The 20,533-nt window shown below is 44.0% G+C and overlaps 1 protein-coding gene across 2 annotated transcripts in view; it reads left to right on the top strand.

The window, feature by feature from the left end:
• The window catches only part of PSMD9 (proteasome 26S subunit, non-ATPase 9), an 88,562-nt gene extending 78,674 nt beyond the window's left edge, over positions 1-9,888 (top strand). For both annotated transcript variants that reach the window (XM_086942982.1, XM_086942983.1), the window contains exons 5-6: positions 9,016-9,104; positions 9,586-9,888. In XM_086942982.1, coding sequence (XP_086799108.1) covers positions 9,016-9,104; positions 9,586-9,613 — 117 coding nt within the window. In that variant the 3' untranslated portion in view covers positions 9,614-9,888. The remainder of the gene's footprint in view (positions 1-9,015; positions 9,105-9,585) is intronic.
• The last annotated feature ends 10,645 nt before the right edge of the window (positions 9,889-20,533 follow it).

The following is a 20,533-nucleotide window of genomic DNA, read 5'->3' as shown; positions in this document are numbered from 1 at the left end:
CTGAGGTGGTCGTTATATTTCGCAGATTGATTTTGTGATAACATACAGACCGGGTACGAAGAATGGAAAGGCTGATGCCCTGTCAAGAATCGACATGGAGAAAATTGAAGACACTCCAGAATCACAGGCGATTATTCCTGAAGAAAGAATTGTGGGAACATTGAGTCAAGGGACCATTGAGAAGAAAGTAATCCGAACTATATCCCTTGAAGAAATGTCAGAATGGATCAAACAAGAATCGTCCAGAGAAATTCTACGTGGATTACCTCTACGTGAAGGAAAATTATATTTGCCCAATCAAGAGTTGAGACAATTAATTCTAGATGAAAATCACGACAGTCGTTTAGCTGGGCACAAAGGAATCTTAAAAACAGAAGATTTAATTAAAAGAAACTATTGGTGGCCACAAATGACAAAAGATATCCGTTCTTATGTGGAAGCCTGCGGGGTCTGTGCTCGGGGAAAGTCGGAAAGACAATCTCCAAAAGGATTGCTCCAGCCCATGCCAACTCCTCCTCATCCCTGGCGTACTGTTACTGTACATTTGGTGGTTGATCTGCCCTCTATTCAGGGTTTCAACACAATTTTGGTATTTGTTGATGCTTTCTCTAAAATGTTTCATTTCACAGCCTTAAAGGGAGTTCCCACTGCCAAGGAATTAGCCATCCATTTTGGTGAGAACATAGTACGAAACCATGGAATTCCCAAAGTAGTAATTTCTGATCGAGCTTCCCAATTCCTCTCCCATTTTTGGAAGGCCTTTATGGAAGGTTTGGGCGTAGAAACAAGGTATTCTACCAGTTACCACCCTGAGACTGATGGGCAGACAGAGAGAGCAAACCAAGTATTAGAACAGTATTTAAGAATGTACCTACTTGATCAGGAGGGGGACTGGCCGGAGTTTTATGTGCGGCAGAAATTGCACATAATAATGCTAAAAATGTCTCCACAGGGTTCTCTCCTTTTTACCTTAATTACGGCAGGCATCCAAATTCATCTGTAATGGGAAGAGAAGTTTCAGTACCAGCAGTGCAAGAGTTAGTCACAAATCTAGCACAGGTTCATCAAACAGCGGTAGAGTACATAGTTCAGGCAAAGGCAAATTACAAAAAATATGCAGACAGGAGAAGAAAGGAGGGCCCGAGTTTACAGATTGGGGATAAAGTGTGGTTAAACACCAAGAATCTTAGGCTAAAGGGAGACAGCAAGTTTCAACCCAGATTCGTAGGTCCTTATCAGATAGAGAAAATAGTCAATCCAATGACGTACCGTTTGACCTTACCTAGAAGTATGAAGATCCATCCTGTTTTTCATGTGTCACTCCTAAAAAAGGCCTCCCCCAACTTGAGAATATTACCTCCACAAAAACCAGTTCAACCAGAATCTGGATATGAATTCGAGGTTAAGAGAATTTTGGATTCCAAAAGGCTGAATGGAACAAACTATTATCTGATAGACTGGAAAGGATATGGTCCAGAGGAGAGATCCTGGGAACCATGTTCTGACGTTCACGCACCCCGTTTGGTGCGGGCCTTCCATCAAAAATTCCCTAACAAGCCAAAACCGGAAGAACCCTCCTTGCGAGGGAGTACTGCAAAGGTCAAGAAGCTTCCCTTAGGTGTAATAGGGGTCATTCAATCTCGATTACACCTTAAAAACAAGAAAAATCTAACCTGGAATGAGGCATGGAGTTTAAGTATCTCCAAGATGGCCGCCGCCTCTAAACGAGTTATCCACTCTCTGTGTTCTATAAGGAGGGCTCAGTTCGGAATGTTGGCGCACTTCACAGAATCCGTGAGTGGATTGAGACGTGTTCGAGAGAATTCCCCCGTAGATAGCTAGTCAGGGCTCTTAGTGTTTTCCTCGTTCTCGTTCCGTCAGGCTTTTTCCCTTTTGGAATAGACTTCGTTGCCAAGCAACTCTCCAACGCTTAGATTGAAAGACGGGTTACTTTCTTCGACTTCCTACAGTGTTCCTCGTCCGGCTCATGCGCAATAGTTATTTTGAAGTCCTTGCGTGTGACTGTTCTTCAACCAGAAAGTCTGAGGAGACTTCAGAGTTCTGAGTCTTCAAATGACGGAAACAGCTATCAAGAGTCTCACGGAATACCGCAGCCTACCGAGTGAGCAGGGAGATCATTATCAAGGGGAACTCCATTCAGTGCAGCTACTAGCGCAAGCAGGAGCTCTAACTCAGAGCTAAATAACTTATTATTATTATTATTATTATTATTATTATTATTATTATTATTATTATTATTAATCCAGAACTATAAGTGGCTGTGTAAATTAAGGAAAGGTGTGTTTTTGATATTCTTTTAGAAATAAAGCCAATTGTCATCTGCATCTCAGAAAAGACAGTTAAAAAGGTGTAGAAGACTTCTTACAGTTTTTGGTAGGTATTGGAGGGTTTTAGAATAAAAGTAGAATGAATAGTTAGTTAATAGATAAAGAATGTGCAGAGATTAATTAACTGTTTATGTGAGTTCTTACCAGAAGCAAGTGAGCAGTAAGGAGGCAGTCTTCTTGAATAAGGTGTTAGGGAAGACCATTAGGAGAGGAGCTAAAATTCAAGAGTACATTGGTATGTAAGTTATAGAAAACATGAATAGGTGAAGGAGCGAGCAGAATAAGGGTTGTAATACTGAATTTGTTGTTTAGTTTCTAGAAACCAGATGTCCACAGCATATGTCTCGCTGAAGAGATGAAGGAATAGAAACAATTAATCTTGGAAGTCTCTTCTCTCTTTTATTATTTTATCCACTTCCCCTTCCCCCTTGAAGAGAAATCTTTGAACACGTTAAATAAAAGTGTTTAGTCCCTCTCTTGTGGGGGCATTGGGAATAAGCATCATTCTGTTCCTGCGCAAGTATTGGGAGTCACGATCCAACAGGTATAATCGCGGGACTCGCGCTTCACTTTTAATGTCAAAAGTAAAGCACGGGAGCCGCCAGCCCTTCCAAGTAGCACGTATCAGAGTGACACTATCGCATTTCAATGTTGTGGTCGGCATCACCCACTGAAATGCAAAGTCACGCATATTTAGCGCTGCCTAGGCTGTCAAGCGCCCAGGGTGCTGGCTGCTAATCCACCATTTTTGACTGTGAAACCTCAGAGCGCAAACGTGCGCTGTATGCTGTTCCCGACAGTTTTGGGGCTGCCTGAACTCTAGCGCAGCTGCTACTGTTACAATGTAACATACTTTATTAGGATTGGGTTCACCGTACGCCCGCTGCATTACTATTTTACTGACGTGGAAGGAGTCAATGAGTGCCGTGCCCAATGGCTATGGATAGGCACGTACAGTCAGCCAGTGAGGTCAGGTGTGAGTCTCGGAGACTCACATTGATAGGCCGGTGGGTCCTGCTGCAACCACCCGCTGCAGCAGTTGAAGTAGAAAGTTTGCTTCTTCAGCTGGCGGCAAACATGTAGGCTAGCACTGCCCCTAAGAATCGTGACCCCCAGTGGATCGCGCTGCGACCCTCAATCATAGCTGGCATCAGTCTTGCAGAGGGCGGGGTCTTAGTTGGCTTGCTGAGGCCGGTCAGCACCAATCTGGCTCTCGACACAGGAAGTGCCCAACGTAGCCCCTGAGGTATCTTTATTTTAGTGTTTTACAGTCCTAATGACATGATGTGCTTTCACGCGCAGCTGACCATTATATAGGCACACATTGCGCACCTGCTTGTTTGCAAAGAATGCAGTTGGTTATGAGTGCAGCAAATTGCCATTTTTTGTGGCCATTTTGCACTGCTGTCTTTTGCTGTTGTGTGTTTTTTTAATGTGACGCTTTGGAGCAGGCACAGTGCTGCTGTGACTCTCACAGATAGGGCCAAGTACCACACGGCATTGAAGCTAGCCGACTGTACTATGTAGGCCGAAAGCGTGCCGCCCTTGTTCGGAGCCCAGCTCACTCCTCATCTGCAGCCTGTCTCCAAAAAGAATGGGCGGTGCGGAGGATAGTTAGGACCAAGTAGGTGCTCGCAGCAGCTCACATTCACCTGCATTGCCTAGTTTGCAGAGAGCAGGCCTCTCATAGCAGCTTTGAGGCAGCCTGGACTGTAAACAAACACAGGAGGCAGGGTGCCAGCTTCCGCCTAATGGGTCTCTCTCTCCTCACACCGCCTGAGAGGAGTCTTGGGAAAAGGTCTACAGGCCTCATTCAGGGTCTCTCAGCTGGAAAAGCATTGTATTTTAGGCAAAACATGGGTTTTCTAACACACTGGACACATTTCTTTCACAAAGAGAAACGTACAAACTATAGCCTTTCACAGTATCTGCCAACTTACATGATCCACGCATGTTTGCAAAACTGCATTTATTTTATGAGGATTAGCTGTGAGTAACTGTTTTTTAATAGTTTAGTGCCCAGACATTTCTGTTGCTTCACAACAGTTTTAAGATATTGGAGTTTCTCATTCCTCAAACGGGTATAATTTGTGATATTTAAATGTTTCCTTCTTCATTCTTTGATATTGTTCGTATAAAAATGTCACTCATATTTGTTGAAATGTCACTCATAATGACATTGAAATTATGAAAATATCACACATTGCAATCTGAAACCTTGGCAGCTATGAGCCGCGATTATAGAAAAGTAAAGAAATGGAAAAAAAGATCTATTTCTTTACTTTTGCTTTAATCGCGGCACCTGCGCTTCACTGTTAATGTTAAAAGTAAAGCACGGGAGCCGCGATTATAGCAAAAGTAAAGAAATAGATTTTTTTTTTTTCTATTTCTTTACTTTTGCTATAATCGCGGCACCATTGCTTTACTTTTCATCTTAAAAGAAAAGCACCAGTGCCGCGATTACAGCAAAAGTAAAGAAATAGAAAAAAAGATCTATTTCTTTACTTTTACTATAATCGCGGCACCCGCGCTTCACTTTTAATGTTAAAAGTAAAGCACGGGAGCCGCGATTATAGCAAAAGTAAAGAAATAGATTTTTTTCAATTTCTTTACTTTTCTATAATCGCGGCACCGGCGCTTTACTTTTTTATTTTTTTTAAACCTTTATTGTGCAGAAGAAATCATACATATGCGGGCCTACAACCAATCAGGCCGGCCACGACACATTATGAAAGCACATGAGACAGCAATAAGATTTCCCGGCAGTCACCCAGCGTTGTACAAGCAAGCGATCTAATATCAAAAAAGGGGGGGGGGCTGAATATGACCGCTGGAAACCGGATTAAGGAAGGTTAATTTTATAGTATAATAGGAAGTATAGCAGGATCAGTTGCAACTTTTAGCCATCTAAGTTCTCTTGGCGGGCCACCTGTCCAACATCAAACCAGAAGGGCATCGATAAAAAACAGGTAACAGCCGCGGTTAACAGGAATCAACTTATAGACACCCCAGTTCAGAACAGTCCCACCGTGGCCCATCACGCACCCGTCGACCACCTATATATGTGCTAGTACATAACAGAGGAACCAGAGCAGCAGCTTAGTTGTGTTCATCCTCTATACTAACCCAAGTAAATAGAAAAAAAGGGGGGGAAGGAAGGAGGAAAAAATATTAGAAGAGAGAGAGAAAGAACGCCGCACTACTGCACGCGCCCCACAGCGATAAAAGCGCGCACGACTGAGAGATCTGCTATCGGGGTTAGGGCGTGCAAGTCATGAAATATGTGCAATCAACATCGTAGAAGCAAGCAAGTCATCCCCCATCCCGTCAGCTATCATACCATGGGAAACACATACAGCCACGGCGTCCCGATAAAGGGATACAAAAGAGCCATAGAACTAAAAGAAAAACGAACAATGAAGAAACCCCATCCCACCCGCCCCACCCTGCACCCCTGCAGAAGGCTAGGGCCTACCCCCCCCCCAGCAGCGTGCCTGTCGCCCTAAATAGAAACCCGAAATATAGGAAATTAGAAAGTGAGAAAGAAACAAAACAGAGAAGAGGGGGAAGAAGAACCAGTGGGAGAGGAGATCTGCAATCGAGTCATTCGGCCCTCACCCCCCCGCCTCCACACACATGAAACCACAACCAAGCGAGATCGACACAACCTCAAGTATCAGAAACATTCGAAGGAATCGGCCATATTGGCACGGCCGCTGGCAGTCCTCATCTCCATCCGTTAACCAACAGTCCACCCGGTCCAGTCCGGCTCACCCCTGTCCTCTCCTGACCATAGCCATCATGCGCAATAGTTTAGTGGGTAGCAAATAGTTCGAGGGAAGATGGGCACAGGATCGGAACAAATCAGGCCAGAGGTGTAAACCAGAGGACCCCAGTATCAAACGGCAGAGCAAGCAATGGCTGCGGCAGTCTAGACCTTCCAATAGCAACATCAGGAGCAGCAAGCAGTATGGATGTAGTCTCGCCGCCCAACAAAGCGAGGTCTCCCCCGCAAGGCAACAGCGGGGCCACACCAAAGCAGTTCGAATCGAGCATCCACCTCGCTCCCCAGTCATTCGGGCATGAACGGGCCCCGACGTGGGGCCCACGTCCGCACCCGCCACAATCGAAGCTACCTGGAGATCCGGGGCCGCAAGTGTACGGTCCTGCAGATGCACAGCGGCAGCACCCCTCGCAGCAGCCGAGGGGGGCGAAGGAGCACACATTCGAAATTGAGCCACGTCCATGAGGGACGGTCCAACAAACATGGCGGCAGACCTATTATCTTTCACACCGGAGTCGAAGACCATGGCCTCACGTAAAGAATGCAGGGCGCCAAGGACATCACCAATCGTAGGCTCACGATCACAGGACACGGCCCTCGTGCACTTCAGCGACCCAGGTTCGCCGCTCCGAGTAGTTCTGTGACCTAGGGCACCGGTCGCCATCTTGTAAATTCAGCCGTGCCTCTCCGTGCCTCAACTTCTGGAGTGGGCTCTCAAGCAAGGCCCACCGCTGGGGTCCCCCCGAGCCACGGAAATGGCAACCCTGGTGCAGAAAGGAGGGCCACCAAAAACGGGGACCGCCAGCGGCGCCGTCCCACGGACACCGCCCGCCGAATCCGGGCAAAGGGCTTCAAGATGGCCGGACAGGGCAACAAAGGGGGGACATGCCTCCTGCGCGGTCTACCCCCATCCGCGGTGGGCCGCGCCCTACCACAGGGCCGCCAGACCGGGCCCGGTCAGTCGCCACCGGCACAACCGCACAACGGCCTCTTCAGCCGACCCCCTCTCCTCCACCAGGGCCGCCGCCGACACTCTCACTCCGGCCGACCGTCACAGGCAAGTCCCCGGTCTGCACGCCGCGGAGGCACCGGACCAAGCAAGGGCATAACTCCAGATCCGCAGCACACAGGAGCCCCCGGGACAAACGGTGAGTGCGAGCATTGTTTCACCTTTCCATTTCTTGCCGAGTGTGTCGCCTCGGAGCAGGATGAAGATCAGGATATGCGTTTAGCCAGGAAGGTTGGCGAAGCCGAGCTACAGTGCGGCCATCACGGTCGCGAGCTTGGCTCCTACCCCGGTGCTTTACTTTTAACATTAAAAGTAAAGCACCAGTGCCTTGATTATAGCAAAAGTAAAGAAATAGAAAAAATGATCTATTCCTTTACATTTGCTATAATTGCGGCACCCGCGCTTTGCGCGAAAGTTTAAAGGAAACAAGGGATGTACGCGCATCAGAGGCGGAGCAAGGCGCACGCACTTGTGCGCGTGACCTCAAGCTGGTTGCACTTTGGTAGCACTTAGAAAAAAAGTTGGTTGACAAGATCAATGAAGGCTGAGGGACTGTAGTGTACTGTATCTTGGTCTTCCACACTATTTGATTGAGACTTCAATTGGTATAAAACTAGGCAGCCAGGCTGCTCTACCAACAACCCAGGAGGTGTCCTATCACCGCCTTGATGAGGAAAATCCATTGGTTCCGGGTAAAACAGTGCATGACTTTTAAAACGGGTTGTCTCATTTTGAAATCTCTCTACGGAAACTGCCCTGATTTAATTTCTTCCTGAATTAAAAAATATACTCCATCCCGTAACTTGAGGTCATCTCATCTCAATCTTCTGACAATTCCCCCTTTCAAGAAGACAGGAAGGTACTAGATTCTCTGTATTGGCCCCTCTGTTGTGGAATTCTCTTCAATCTAACATCAGAATGACTGGTGATTATTCCAGATCCAGACAACTCTAGAAGGCATGACGCTTTACACAAGCATACGAATAACATTCTGGGCTACAGTCCTGATCCTGTACTTAGCCCAAGAAACCAATCGGTGTACGAGCGCTGTATAAATAATTTTAACATAACATATTATTAGGATTCAGAAAAGCCATTGATACCTTTCTGCACAGAAGAATTAAATCAGATGAAAACCCCTGAAATGGGAGATAGGTTACCAATCTAAACAAAGAAGTGGCTGAAGTACATGTGACAGAATTCACAGTTTAACAGAGTCTCCACTGAATAAGAAGTAACAAGTACTAGCCCAAAAGAATTAGATGTCTGTGTATTTCTGTTGATAAAATTTGTATCATGCAATAGGCGATCTGCCCTAAGTGTCTATAATATAACGTTTCACCAAAGCAGTCAAAACTCTACTAGTGCAAAATGAGGCCTGATCTGCAGGATGTGGGAGGTGGAAGGAAAACCACAAGTTGATTGCTTAGACTTGCAGAAGGTATCGTTTGGTGTGTAAATGAAGTGCTAACTTGAAGAAAAATACATCATTTGTTTCTACTAAATAGAAATACTACTGGTAGAGCAAAAGGAAATTTCGGGTGTACAAGAAGACATAACAAGAAGAGAAGGCAAAGTTTTGTTTTTACTGTCCCTGTTACTGCTGAGGTCCCGTCTGACCTAATGTATGTAGTCCTACAGTCCCACATCTTGAAAAGGACAAAGGCATGTTTATTAATTCCTCTTTCAATGGCCTCTTATGAATATAAGAGCTGAAAATGTAAGGAAAGGTGGGTAAGAAATATTTCCTAAAACATTCCTTCACCTAAGTCATTTTACTTTGACCTGCTGTATTTATTTGTACTGCAAAGAATGAGAAAATTAGAGTATCAGCGTGGTGTAAAAAAAATAGTGATTTTTCATTTCAATTTTAGAAACCGCTGAGTTTGACAGTTCTTCGTGAGGGCAAGAAAGTCCATTTAGGGCTCACGCCTCAGCGATGGAGTGGGAAAGGGCTGCTGGGGTAAGGATTTTTTCTCGGTTCTTCTACTTTGGCTAGTATATTAATCTTTTAACATTCTGGCTGCTGAATGACTTTGATGTGTCTTAGAACAGACTTAGAAAATCCTCTGTTAAAACATTGAAGGGACCTGCAGATTTCATGCAAATCAGAAATGCATCCCCAGGACTGGATTTCTATGCATATGTGTATTAGGTTCTTACCCCTTCTCTGCCTGATTTCTCTGCCTATTTTTTACACATTTAAAAAAAATATACTCTTCTTGCTCACCTCACAAAGAGCTTTTGCCTGATGTTAATTAAGATAACGGCTTCATAACAGTAATTATGGTGGTGTTCCTGTTTGTTTCTGTAGTTGAAATATCCTAACTAGAACTTCTGCCACCTGATGTGATGAGCCCTGATAAGCAATTCTAGTGCAAATGTTTGGTGTCCGGTTTTAGCCAATGTACAGTGGCTAATTACGTGTTTTGCTTAATTTCTAGGTGTAACATCATTCCACTGAAGAAATGATCTTTTGATGACAATTGGACGGTTTCTGGTTGACTTTTTGATTTTTTTCTTGTAAAAAGAGTTTCTCATTGAGCATTTATATATTTTTGAAATAGTTCAAGAGCTTGGACTGCAGAGACTTACTGAACAGAAAGAACCATGTCAACAACGGTCTGCATTGGCAAGAGAACAAAGGCGATATGAATGCAGCTTTTTAGTCTGGATTTGGTTATTTTGGCAATTCCATATGTTAAAGCTGAATTGAAAAGTTCTTCAAATAAAGGAGGAGTCCCTCATTGGGGATCTCCAGTACCATTTATTGCTCTCCACTCCAATATGGCATCTTTGAGCATCCACCAGAGAGTCTGCTTCAGCTTACAAACTACTCCATTTATATATCTTTGTAACCACATAGGGAACATTCTGCAGTTGAAGCATTTCTTTGAGCACGTACTCCAACTGACATTTTCCATGTACCCAGGACTGCTCAACTAAAGTGGTAGACATGTTTTTCTGTCTTCACACACATAGCACAGGGGAAAAATGAAAGATTTTCTCAATTCTCCCCTGTGAACACCTTTTTGACACCGGTATTCATTCTACTTCTATGGTCATAATTTCATGCTGATCTGAGTTTATTTGAGACACCATAGTTGTACTTATGTTTACACATGGTGTAGGAATACATGCGTAAATGCATACAGGTAATACATTTATAAGAATTCATACTGTTACTAGTATTGCCAGGAAAATGAATAATCCTTTCAACAACCATGATCCACAGGACCCGAACAGAGACCCTACTCATCCTATAAAGTTCTTTCTGCTAAATTGAGGACCTCTGTTCCAATATGGTGTAAATTCTTTATGGCCTCAAACATTTGCTGCGTTGTGGGGGATCTGTATTGCGGCATTCAGTATATCTAATTTTACACACGCCTTCCCTTTCTGCAAGAATTATATCAAGCACGATTCTGGTGGGCAACAGTACATGTTGCAGCTGCTTCACAGTCAGATTTCCAAGGGCAGATGTAGCTTCATTTATTGTGGCTTCCAATAACCTCTCAAGTTTCCCAATAAGCGATAATTAAGAGCTACACCTAACATAGGTATTATACCCTTACCAATCACCATAGCCTCTTGTTGAGAAGGGTCTACTTGAGAAATTTCCCTCTTGCATAATGTTGTTTAGTTAAGTGCTTCTGATAATGGTACTTGGGGTGGTGTCTTATTCTTGGTATTAGTAATCTCAAATAACAAGCCCCAACCACTCCCCAGGAAAGCCAGGCCTGTCTGTGCTTTAGAGCCACAATTTGCATATATTCCGTCACCCAGAAACAATAGGTATTGAGGGTCACAAAGTATTAGCTAAGGAGAAATTAACAAATCAGTCAATTTTCCCCAGAAAGTTGCTTACCATTGCCTTGTATGCAAGTATCGCTGTGATGGCATTGAGAACTGCAGAAAAAACGAGGTCCTTGTCTCACTTCCCATACTATGGTTGCATAATTGTTGTTGAAATAACACTGCATTATGCCTCATAAAAGTTTCATTAAACATTTCTTCCAAATAATAGGAAACACAATCTATTAAACACCAAAAGGGAATTGTATTTCGATCCTGTAACATATTGGTAAGATCATTATTAGCTCCTACAATAGCTAGGAGATCTATGAGGGGTAAATATAGGCCATAAAATGATTCATTGCATGAAAGAGGGGCTGCTAATTTCAGCATCCCTTGCGATATAACCATAGGACGTTTTGAGCAAAACCAACATCCAGCGACATTCATTTCTCTACGATATGTATTCGTCATTTGTACTGAAACATTGTCTCTCTTGATGATTCTGTTGTAAATCTGTTGATGAAACAGTTGTTACAGGTAGGACTCCTGTTTGCCAGCGGAGGCCATCATTTCATATATTGGTATTGCAAAAAAGAGGGCTTAACAAAGCAAAGCAACAACAAACATCGCAAGAGAAGGGAAACTCAGTAGTCTGATTTTGAAATCCCTTGTATGTCTTTCCATAGTTGTATATTCTCGTGTTCATTACCATTTATTAAGTTTCGACAGCACACTTGGTTTTAAATTGTACCTATATTCATTTCATTCTTCATATTCAAAGGCCCTCTGAGGTTACCAGTACGCGTGGGGCTCTGAGTCCAGACTTTCAGCGCTGTTAGTTGGTCTCAGAAGATTTGTCATACAGATCTAGGATGCAAGTTGTATCTGAGCCTGTCAGTATACGCTTCTTGCAGGTAATCTGGTATGCACTCTGTCTGTTCTTGACTCATCAGTGAAGGTGCTCTCTTCACATGGCTAGCATGTATCCAGTTTTTATTTCCCTGGATTTTCCTAAAGGTGTTAGTATTCAGCTGTATTTGAGTGGGGCCTTTCCACCTATGCTGAAGACAATGTTGTGCTTGAAGTTCTTAGTGAACACCTAGTCTCTGGGATGGAGACTGTGTCCTTCAGTTGTGGATTATGCAAGCAGGGCGTCTTTCACCTGGTTGTACTAAAGATTCAGTCTTTTAGTCAGGGCAGTGCAATAGTGTCTCAGTGTTGCATCACCAATGTGAACAGCAGCAATTCCTTGTGGAGCGGCCCCGCCCCCCCTCCTCCAAAGTGCTATCAATCTGCCAATCGCAACCATATGAGGGTTCAATTTAGTTCTGGAATTTGGCGTACTGCGCATACTTTGAAGTGCTATGGGCAGTGCATCTACCCAAGTCTTCTCAGTCTTGGCAATCTTTGCCTTAAGAATGCCATTCTTCTTTTCCACCCCTCTTGCTGCCTGAGGACTTTTATTGCCAGGGCCTTACATACCCACTCTCAATTTGTGCACAAAATGTGGACCGTTATCTGATGAAATCCTGCGTGGGACCCCTATTCTCATTATCAGTTCCTTCGGCAAAAATGTAGCCACTGTTTGTGCATCATTCTCCTTATTGCCTAGGCCTCAATCCAGCCAGCAAACATAGAGACCACCACCAGTTCATACCAAAATGTGGGTGTTGGTGGAAACTCCACAAAGACCATCTGTAAATGTTCAAAATGTACTAATGGAGCTGGGGAGTGTCCTCCTGTTTTGGGCGTTACCTTCCCGCTGTTAAATAGTCCACAAATGACAAAGTTCTGACAGATGGCCTCTGCATTCTTTCAAAAGTCCTTATTATACCAAAGTTGTGAAAAATATCTACGCGTAGCTTCCCAGTTGTGCAGGGCCATGGATAGTAAGGACCAAATTCTACAACAAAGCATCAGGCAACCTAATCATTCCATTCGGTCCTACACAAACCCCTTCAATCTCAGCAGCAGCAGTTCCTCCATATGAGTGGAGGAGTGTCTCCAGCCCCCCTCCCCCCCCACCGCACACTGCTGCACAGAAAGTAAAAAATAAAATGGTAGTAAAATGATTTTATTACAATTTAATTTTTTTACTCTGACAGCTAACAGTGTGTGGGTGGGGCCAGTGTGTCACTGCTGCTAATTGGCAACAGTGAGGAGTGCCCATTTTAGTTTGAAGTGCACATGTTGGTTTGGCCAGCTGTCCAAGAACAGGCACAGGCCTCCATTGCCTTCCGGAGCGAAGAGCCAGCCTGCTCCAGCCAATCCAGATGCTTTAGTCATGCTGCATAACCGCATGAGAGCAGCTTCTTGATTGGACAAGGGAGTTGACTGTGGGACCTTGCACTGGGTCTGGAGCCAGGAACATCAAGGACTACATCGAGGACGTGCAGTGTAAAATAAGTGTAACATTCGACTTATTTTTATGAGTAAAGAGTTTTCTCTACACCTAATTTCCAATGCACAGTTACGACCTATGCCTTGAGTTTGGTTTTCCACATACACACCAGTTTAAAGGCATTGGAACAGAAGTTTAAAAAACTATGCCTGGCCAATAAATCAGCATCTGGCTTCCATTTCTTTATGCAATGTGGAGGGTTCAAAGCCGGGGGTTGATAGGTTCTTCTTACATGAGGCAGTTAATAGAATGTACTGTATATTCATAATCTAAGGCTTAAGGCTGCCTGTTTCAAGAGACTACAAGCCACGAAGTGCCAATGAAAAGTACCCTGAATTGCGTAGGTCTTCTTCCGGTAATAAGAAAGCTCGTGCCCAAAGCAAGATTTATTAGTAGAGCTGGCACAACCCCCTCCACAGACTTGGTGTTGTCTAACCACCTACACTTTGCCAGCCTTACCAGGTAGCATCAAGCTCTCCTAACGCTCCCAGTATCTGGTTCTTTGAACAAATGTGCAAGTGAACCACTCCTTGACAATGGCACATGTGAAGCGCCTGAAGAAACACGCTAAACACACTTTCGAAGGTACAACCTTTTCCAGAGTCTAGGAACGAGGGCACTTAGGCTACTGGGCAGCATCCGGGTAGGGCAATGTCTTAACGCCATTATCTCCAATTGGGTGAGCAAGTTTGTCCCTGTGGACCCTTAGCGTTTCTGGGGTAGTGAAGATGAGCAAGAAGTAGTAAATGCTTTAGAACTCCTACCGAGTATGAAAATGAAAAACAAACACAAATGAGAAATGAACAGTCCAGGAAGAGCTCCTGCAATGATCTGTTGTGTTATACTAAAATGGTAGGGAAACAAAACAAATAATACTGATAGTTGGTCCAGTCCAGCCGGGTATATTATTTTGGCATGCTGCCCGTAAGAATCTTGAGGGAGGTCACCAACAACTAGATGCTGTTTGTTTGATCTAGTATAGAACCTGCAAAGAGAAAAGACTCATGACGACGGGTGACCTACACGAGGGAGGAGAAAGGGCTCATGAAAACAGGTGACCTACTCGAGGGACGAAAAAGGACTCGTGACGATGAGTGACTTGCACGAGGAACGAGAAAAGGCTCAGGACTATGGGTCAGTGGTGCAGCAGGTGGAGTTGCACCAGGGCCTAGAGCCAGTAAGTGTTAGTGCATTAGTGAGAATGAGAACGAGTGAGTGTAATAGCATTTGTGTTCGAGTGTATGAGTGAGAATGAGCAAGTGAGGGAATGCGAATTAGAGCGAGTGATGGTCCGGCCAAACATTTATGCACACTGTGCATGCTCCCCGCCAGGCTGCATTACACAGCCTGGTGGGGAGCCATGCACAGGCTCCCTGTCCCCGTCTGAGCCCCGAACCATGGAGCTCAGACCAATCACAACACTGCAATGCAGCATTGTGATTGGCTTTCAGGAACTTAGGGGAACCGATGACAACGCTCGTTGTCATTGGCTTAGGGAGCCTGAGAGCCCAGGTGCTTCCTGCAATGAGGAGAGGCGGCTGCTGGTAATGCGACCAGCAGGTAAGTTTTCTTTATTTTGTTTTTTTCTCGTCCTCCCGCCACCGTTCCCTACCAGCTGCCACTGTTGCAGACAGATATGCACTGGGTTTCTTAAGACCCCCATGTTCGTGTGTGAGCATTGAAAGGACACATCCTTCTCGCTCATGTGTAAAGAGATGGAACTCTTTAGTCTAGCATCCCTAATGCTGGAGACTCGCAGAGAGCTTTCTTAATAGTTTGAAACTTATGTTGTATATCTGCATACAGGAGAGCGGATTGGTGACATACTTATGCGTTGTAAAGGTTTGGAAATAAGGTACACATGTGGTATCCGCTATCTACAATACCCTGCTTTACCAAGGAATTATTGTACTTCATGCTGTGTTGTGGGAACAGGATGTGGCATTATTGCAAGAATACGTTGATATTTTCCTCTCCCCTTAAGAAATAAGGTGGGCTAAATAGGACACCTGCTTGCTACAGAACTGCCATTTCTTTCTGACAATGAAGGCACCATTACTCCTATTACCACTCCGGGGCACCCCTGTGCATCATAGTAATCTACACCATAAATGTCATGGGCCATCGTTTGATGTGGAGTCTGCTGTTGTTGCAGGTCAAAATAATTTGTTTATTGGACCCGAGGTAGACCCTGGGAGGAATGCTGGGAAGGAATTGAATGGACGTTGTTGGGGTTATTGGGGCATTCATTCTTTCAATGGCCATTGCCCGCCACAAATACGACATCCCTGATTGGGGTGTTCCTCTATAGCCAGCTCTGTCCCCTAAAATTTCCTCCTCTCTAGCCCCATGTATTTCCACAGAATCCCCTAACTCGTCCTTTATAGGGTGTATTAAACTGATGTAACTGCTGAACCATCAACTTAATTTTGGTATCTTTTCGTTGTTTTTCATGTTGGTGGTCCCCATGTTGCTGTTGAAAATAAGAACAATACTTTGCATTGGCTAATATTTTATGTAGGACTTCACTGCCCAACAGGGAATTACAGTCTGTAAATGTTTCTTAATCGGGGGTAACAACCCCTGGACGGAGGTATTCACAAGAGCGGAGCCAGACGCTGGGTCATCTATGTCCATCCCACTATGCGTTTTGAAACCTTTGCACTCTGTTGAATAATAAGCATGTATTGTTTCCTTCTTTACTTGTACTAAAGGTGCTAGTTTAGACTAATCCATTATTTTCCTTGAAATCATTTCGAGAAGTAGCTGCAATACCTTTGCTAGGAGCTCTAAAACCTCCTCCCCCAGTGATCCTTCATCCTTTCATTTAGGTTCCACTTTTGGGCACTGCAATGCATTACCCGCCTTCATCCTTGCCCACAGATCAGATGAAACAATAATAGAAAACATGATATCTAGGTCTTTCTAATTGAGGTCACCCATATTTGGGACCTGACCTACACCTTTGGATACCACATTTCTGGATCCTCTCTTAAATTAGGAACATCTTAAGTAAAGGTGTACAAACCCATTTTCAGCCACGTATTCTAGACCAATGGAAACTCCTAAGGACCTGCTCCTGAGACTTCTCTCATGGGAAGCATATGGCTCACCGAGTGGCTTCCTTTCCCTTGCTCCAAACAAACAATTGTTTTTTCCTTTTATAGGATTAATGGAAAGTTTAGTAATATGCAGCTGACCCATTGTCTCTCACTGTCTGCCACTGTAACATTTTGTCTTTCCAAAAGCCTCTAAGGTCTATAATCCATTTGATAAATGATTTTGCTGCTGCTTAATGCAAATTCATTTTTGTCTGTGGCTTTGCACAATACTTTTACCTGATCTACCCAGGCACCCACCTCAGAAAGTGGTGTCAGCAAGATAAACTATTGAGTCATAGCCCTCAGTTTTTTTGTTAATTCCCACAGTTTTGTTCCACAGTAGGTGTTCTGTCATTTGTTCTACATCAGGGTATCTGACACTTTTAGATATCTCAATAGCCCTTTGGCTAGCTGATTGTAATTGTGAATGAAGAATATACCTAGAGTCATTCTCATCTCTCTGTCATGTCACTTCCACCTTTCTTCTGAACACTTACTGTGCTTGGTGTATTAGGTGATGGTTTCCTTTCTGAAATCCTTTTGATAACCTCATCCATTCTCCTCCTCGTCTCCAAGCCGGGCAGAAGTCCCCACCTCAAAAGTCTTACTCTTTTAAAGCATCCTCACACTAATATTCCATACCTTTCTGCATGCTTTTGGCCTGTCGAAATTCCTGTAACTCTTGTATCACTGTAATACGTACTATTCCTTTCCTGTGTTTTGCACACTTCGGCTGCCTGGCACATGTCTCATATTCATTCAAACAATCAAACTGTGCCAATCTAATCTAATCTTTTTTTTCCCTATCCATTGTCTCCATGAAGTGTCTTAAATACTGCAATTTTGCTGAGAATTGCAGATAAATATTGTCCCGATTATACTCTTGCCATTGATTCAAAAATATACCTGTCAATCTAGGTACCTTTGTTATCATTTCATGAGCTTGAGGCCAGTCCACCAGGTCCCATAATAAAGTAATGGAGTCAAACTCAAAAGGGACATTGCCCAGAGACAGTTATGGCAGTGTTTATTGTTTGTAGGTTCTTATTAAAGTAGAGGATGGCGCTCTTTGTAGCTGAATATAATTACTTGGTTATAGAGAAAGTGACGCTAGCGGTCAAGAGGGCCATTTCAATAAATATTTCCTGCAGGAAGCTTGATCTCATTCAGAACCGATCACAAGCCTTTAAGGTGGTATTTATGAAGAAAGGTTTGGATAATGTGTTGGGGAGAATACCTAAATGGGTAATTGAGCTACAGAAGTATACTTTCTCTGTTGACCACATTCCTGGAGCACAGAACTACACCGCTGATTATCTCGTTTGGTTGGAGATATTTGCATGGCCATGGGGTTTGAGGGTGTTTGGACAGTGGAGTGAGTGCTGGTGCAATTTCTGTGGTAGTTCTCTAAGAGGTCAATGGTGAAGATACTTTGAATTTTTTTTCCATTTTTGTCCAAGAAAGGTAGCCACGTAAAAACTTAATGGGAGATAATCTTTATCCTTATTTCACAGTTCAGGATGAACTGTCACTACATGATGGACTTGTGTTCAAAGTTAACAGACATTTTATGCCCAATAGTATGAGAGCATGGGTTTTTGACATAGCCCATGAATGACATTTAGGGGTTGTAATAACAATTGGTAGCATCAGAGCGGATCTCTGGTGGCCTGGACGTGACCTTGAGGTGGGAAGTAAGATTGCAGAGAGAGCAATAAGATACTGAAGACTTGCACGGTCCCTATGGCGAATAGGGATTTGACAAGAAGGGAAGACGTAGTTCCATTGGAAAAGCGTTTGTTTTGCTGATAACTTTGGCGCTGTTTGATGAATCTTTTAACACTAGTTTGTCACTAACTTCAGCTTAAAAAGTTTTGAGGTGATTCGTCGGGTGAGGGCCAAGAAAAAGTGTTTTCCCCATTCAATTACCCATAGAGAATATAGACACTACTACAGCCCAAACAGCTGAACAGAATTACACCAAATTTGGCAGAAAGCTAGATCTCGGTCCAGAAAGAGTGTTTTTTTTGTAATTTGTTGTTCATCTGTTCAGCATTTATTTTATGTATATCTAGAGACACTGCTCCACCGCAGTGGATCTGTGAATCCATGTGCCAACAGCGGTGCTGTGATTGGCTGCCACCACTTCAACCAGGAAGTGGTGACAGCCATCTTGAAACTCAGGACTTGGTACTCTGCTCTAGTTCCAAGAAAAATGCAAAAAAACTCAAGGGGGCAGAATAGGAATACCCTGACCCTCTAGAACTGATGAGGGGGGCCCCACAAGGCATGCAGTAAAAAACAAAAACGTATTTGTTTTCAATTAGTATTATAATAGCTACATATCTGCATAATCACAACATAGAAGAGCACTGAAAGCAACATAGACAGCCATACAAGCAGGACATACAGGCTAAATTGGTTAACAATTATAACTGTAGTCCTCAATAAAAATGCTAACCAGTGTGACTTCCATGAGTGCAGTTAGACACACATCATTGTATGCCTGCTAAGAAGAGGATGAATTTATAAAGAACAATTTCAAATAGACAAAATTTGGCTTGCTGTAAAATAGCAGTCAGATAAACAAAGTCCACCACAACAAACATTTACAACAGCATTAGCAAGAGACAGGAACTGATAAAGCTGGCATGTGTCCTGTGTTCTAAAACAAATGTGGGGAGGGTCAAAGGGGGAATATTTTACAACCTGTCCACTCATGCCCCTAAGAACAAGATAAGAAACAAGAAAGAGAAGACCAGGTTCAGGGTGGTGTGCTGTCTAGATAGTGAGCGGGAATCGTGCGGGTGCAAGCGTGAAAATGCGTGTTGAGTCATTCTTGGCTAGAAAAAATCCCATCAGACCACCCGTGTGGCGGCATGTCATCATATGGGGGTTAGGGGTCGCTCCAGGCACCACCTATACCATCAAATGGTGGTGCAAAAATTATATAAAAGGCGACCCATTTAGCCACAGTCATGCTCAAAGTATGATGTAGCAAAAAGTGCAGTGCTATAAAGTGAGTGCTTGCTAAAATTAGCTACATAGACTACAAGAATTGCTCGTGGAAATTAGTCTATGTGTCAAGATTAAAAACACGCCTAGTAGTGAGTGAGTAAGACTACATGATGGCGCTGTGCAGGGTGGTCAGCTAGTTTCAGCTAGAAGGAGTATTGCTCCAGCTTTCATCAGGACCATGAAAAAGAAAAGCTACTGTAACTGAAAGGAAGGGGTGTATACACATGTAAAAGGGATATACTTTTATCAACATCATGCAGTATACTTAGGAAAGTCATGTCTCCCCCTTAAGACTTGGGACCCCTGTGTCCTCTAACCACAGGAAAGGAGTCTTCTCCCCAGCTTTGTGTGGGTGAAAGCCTCACCTCGCCCGGCAACCGCTCGGGAAATTGAGGCCCCGCTTTTTATCAACATCATGCAGTATACTTAGGAAAGTCATGTCTCCCCCTTAAGACTTGGGACCCCTGTGTCCTCTAACCACAGGAAAGGAGTCTTCTCCCCAGCTTTGTGTGGGTGAAAGCCTCACCTCGCCCGGCAACCGCTCGGGAAATTGAGGCCCCGCTCGTTAATCGTGGTGGGCCGGTGTATGTCCCCACGGCCGGCCCACCACGATTAACGAGCGGGCCTCAATTTCCCGAGCGGTTGCCGGGCGAGGTGAGGCTTTCACCCACACAAAGCTGGGGAGAAGACTCCTTTCCTGTGGTTAGAGGACACAGGGGTCCCAAGTCTTAAGGGGGAGACATGACTTTCCTAAGTATACTGCATGATGTTGATAAAAGTATATCCCTTTTACATGTGTATACACCCCTTCCTTTCAGTTACAGTAGCTTTTCTTTTTCATGGTCCTGATGAAAGCTGGAGCAATACTCCTTCTAGCTGAAACTAGCTGACCACCCTGCACAGCGCCATCATGTAGTCTTACTCACCCACTACTAGGCGTGTTTTTAATCTTGACACATAGACTAATTTCCACGAGCAATTCTTGTAGTCTATGTAGCTAATTTTAGCAAGCACTCACTTTATAGCACTGCACTTTTTGCTACATCATACTTTGAGCATGACTGTGGCTAAATG

This window comes from Lissotriton vulgaris, chromosome 11 (assembly GCF_964263255.1).
Source record: "Lissotriton vulgaris chromosome 11, aLisVul1.2, whole genome shotgun sequence".
NCBI classification, from domain to species: Eukaryota; Metazoa; Chordata; class Amphibia; order Caudata; family Salamandridae; genus Lissotriton; species Lissotriton vulgaris.
This window is presented reverse-complemented; position numbering and strand designations above follow the sequence as displayed.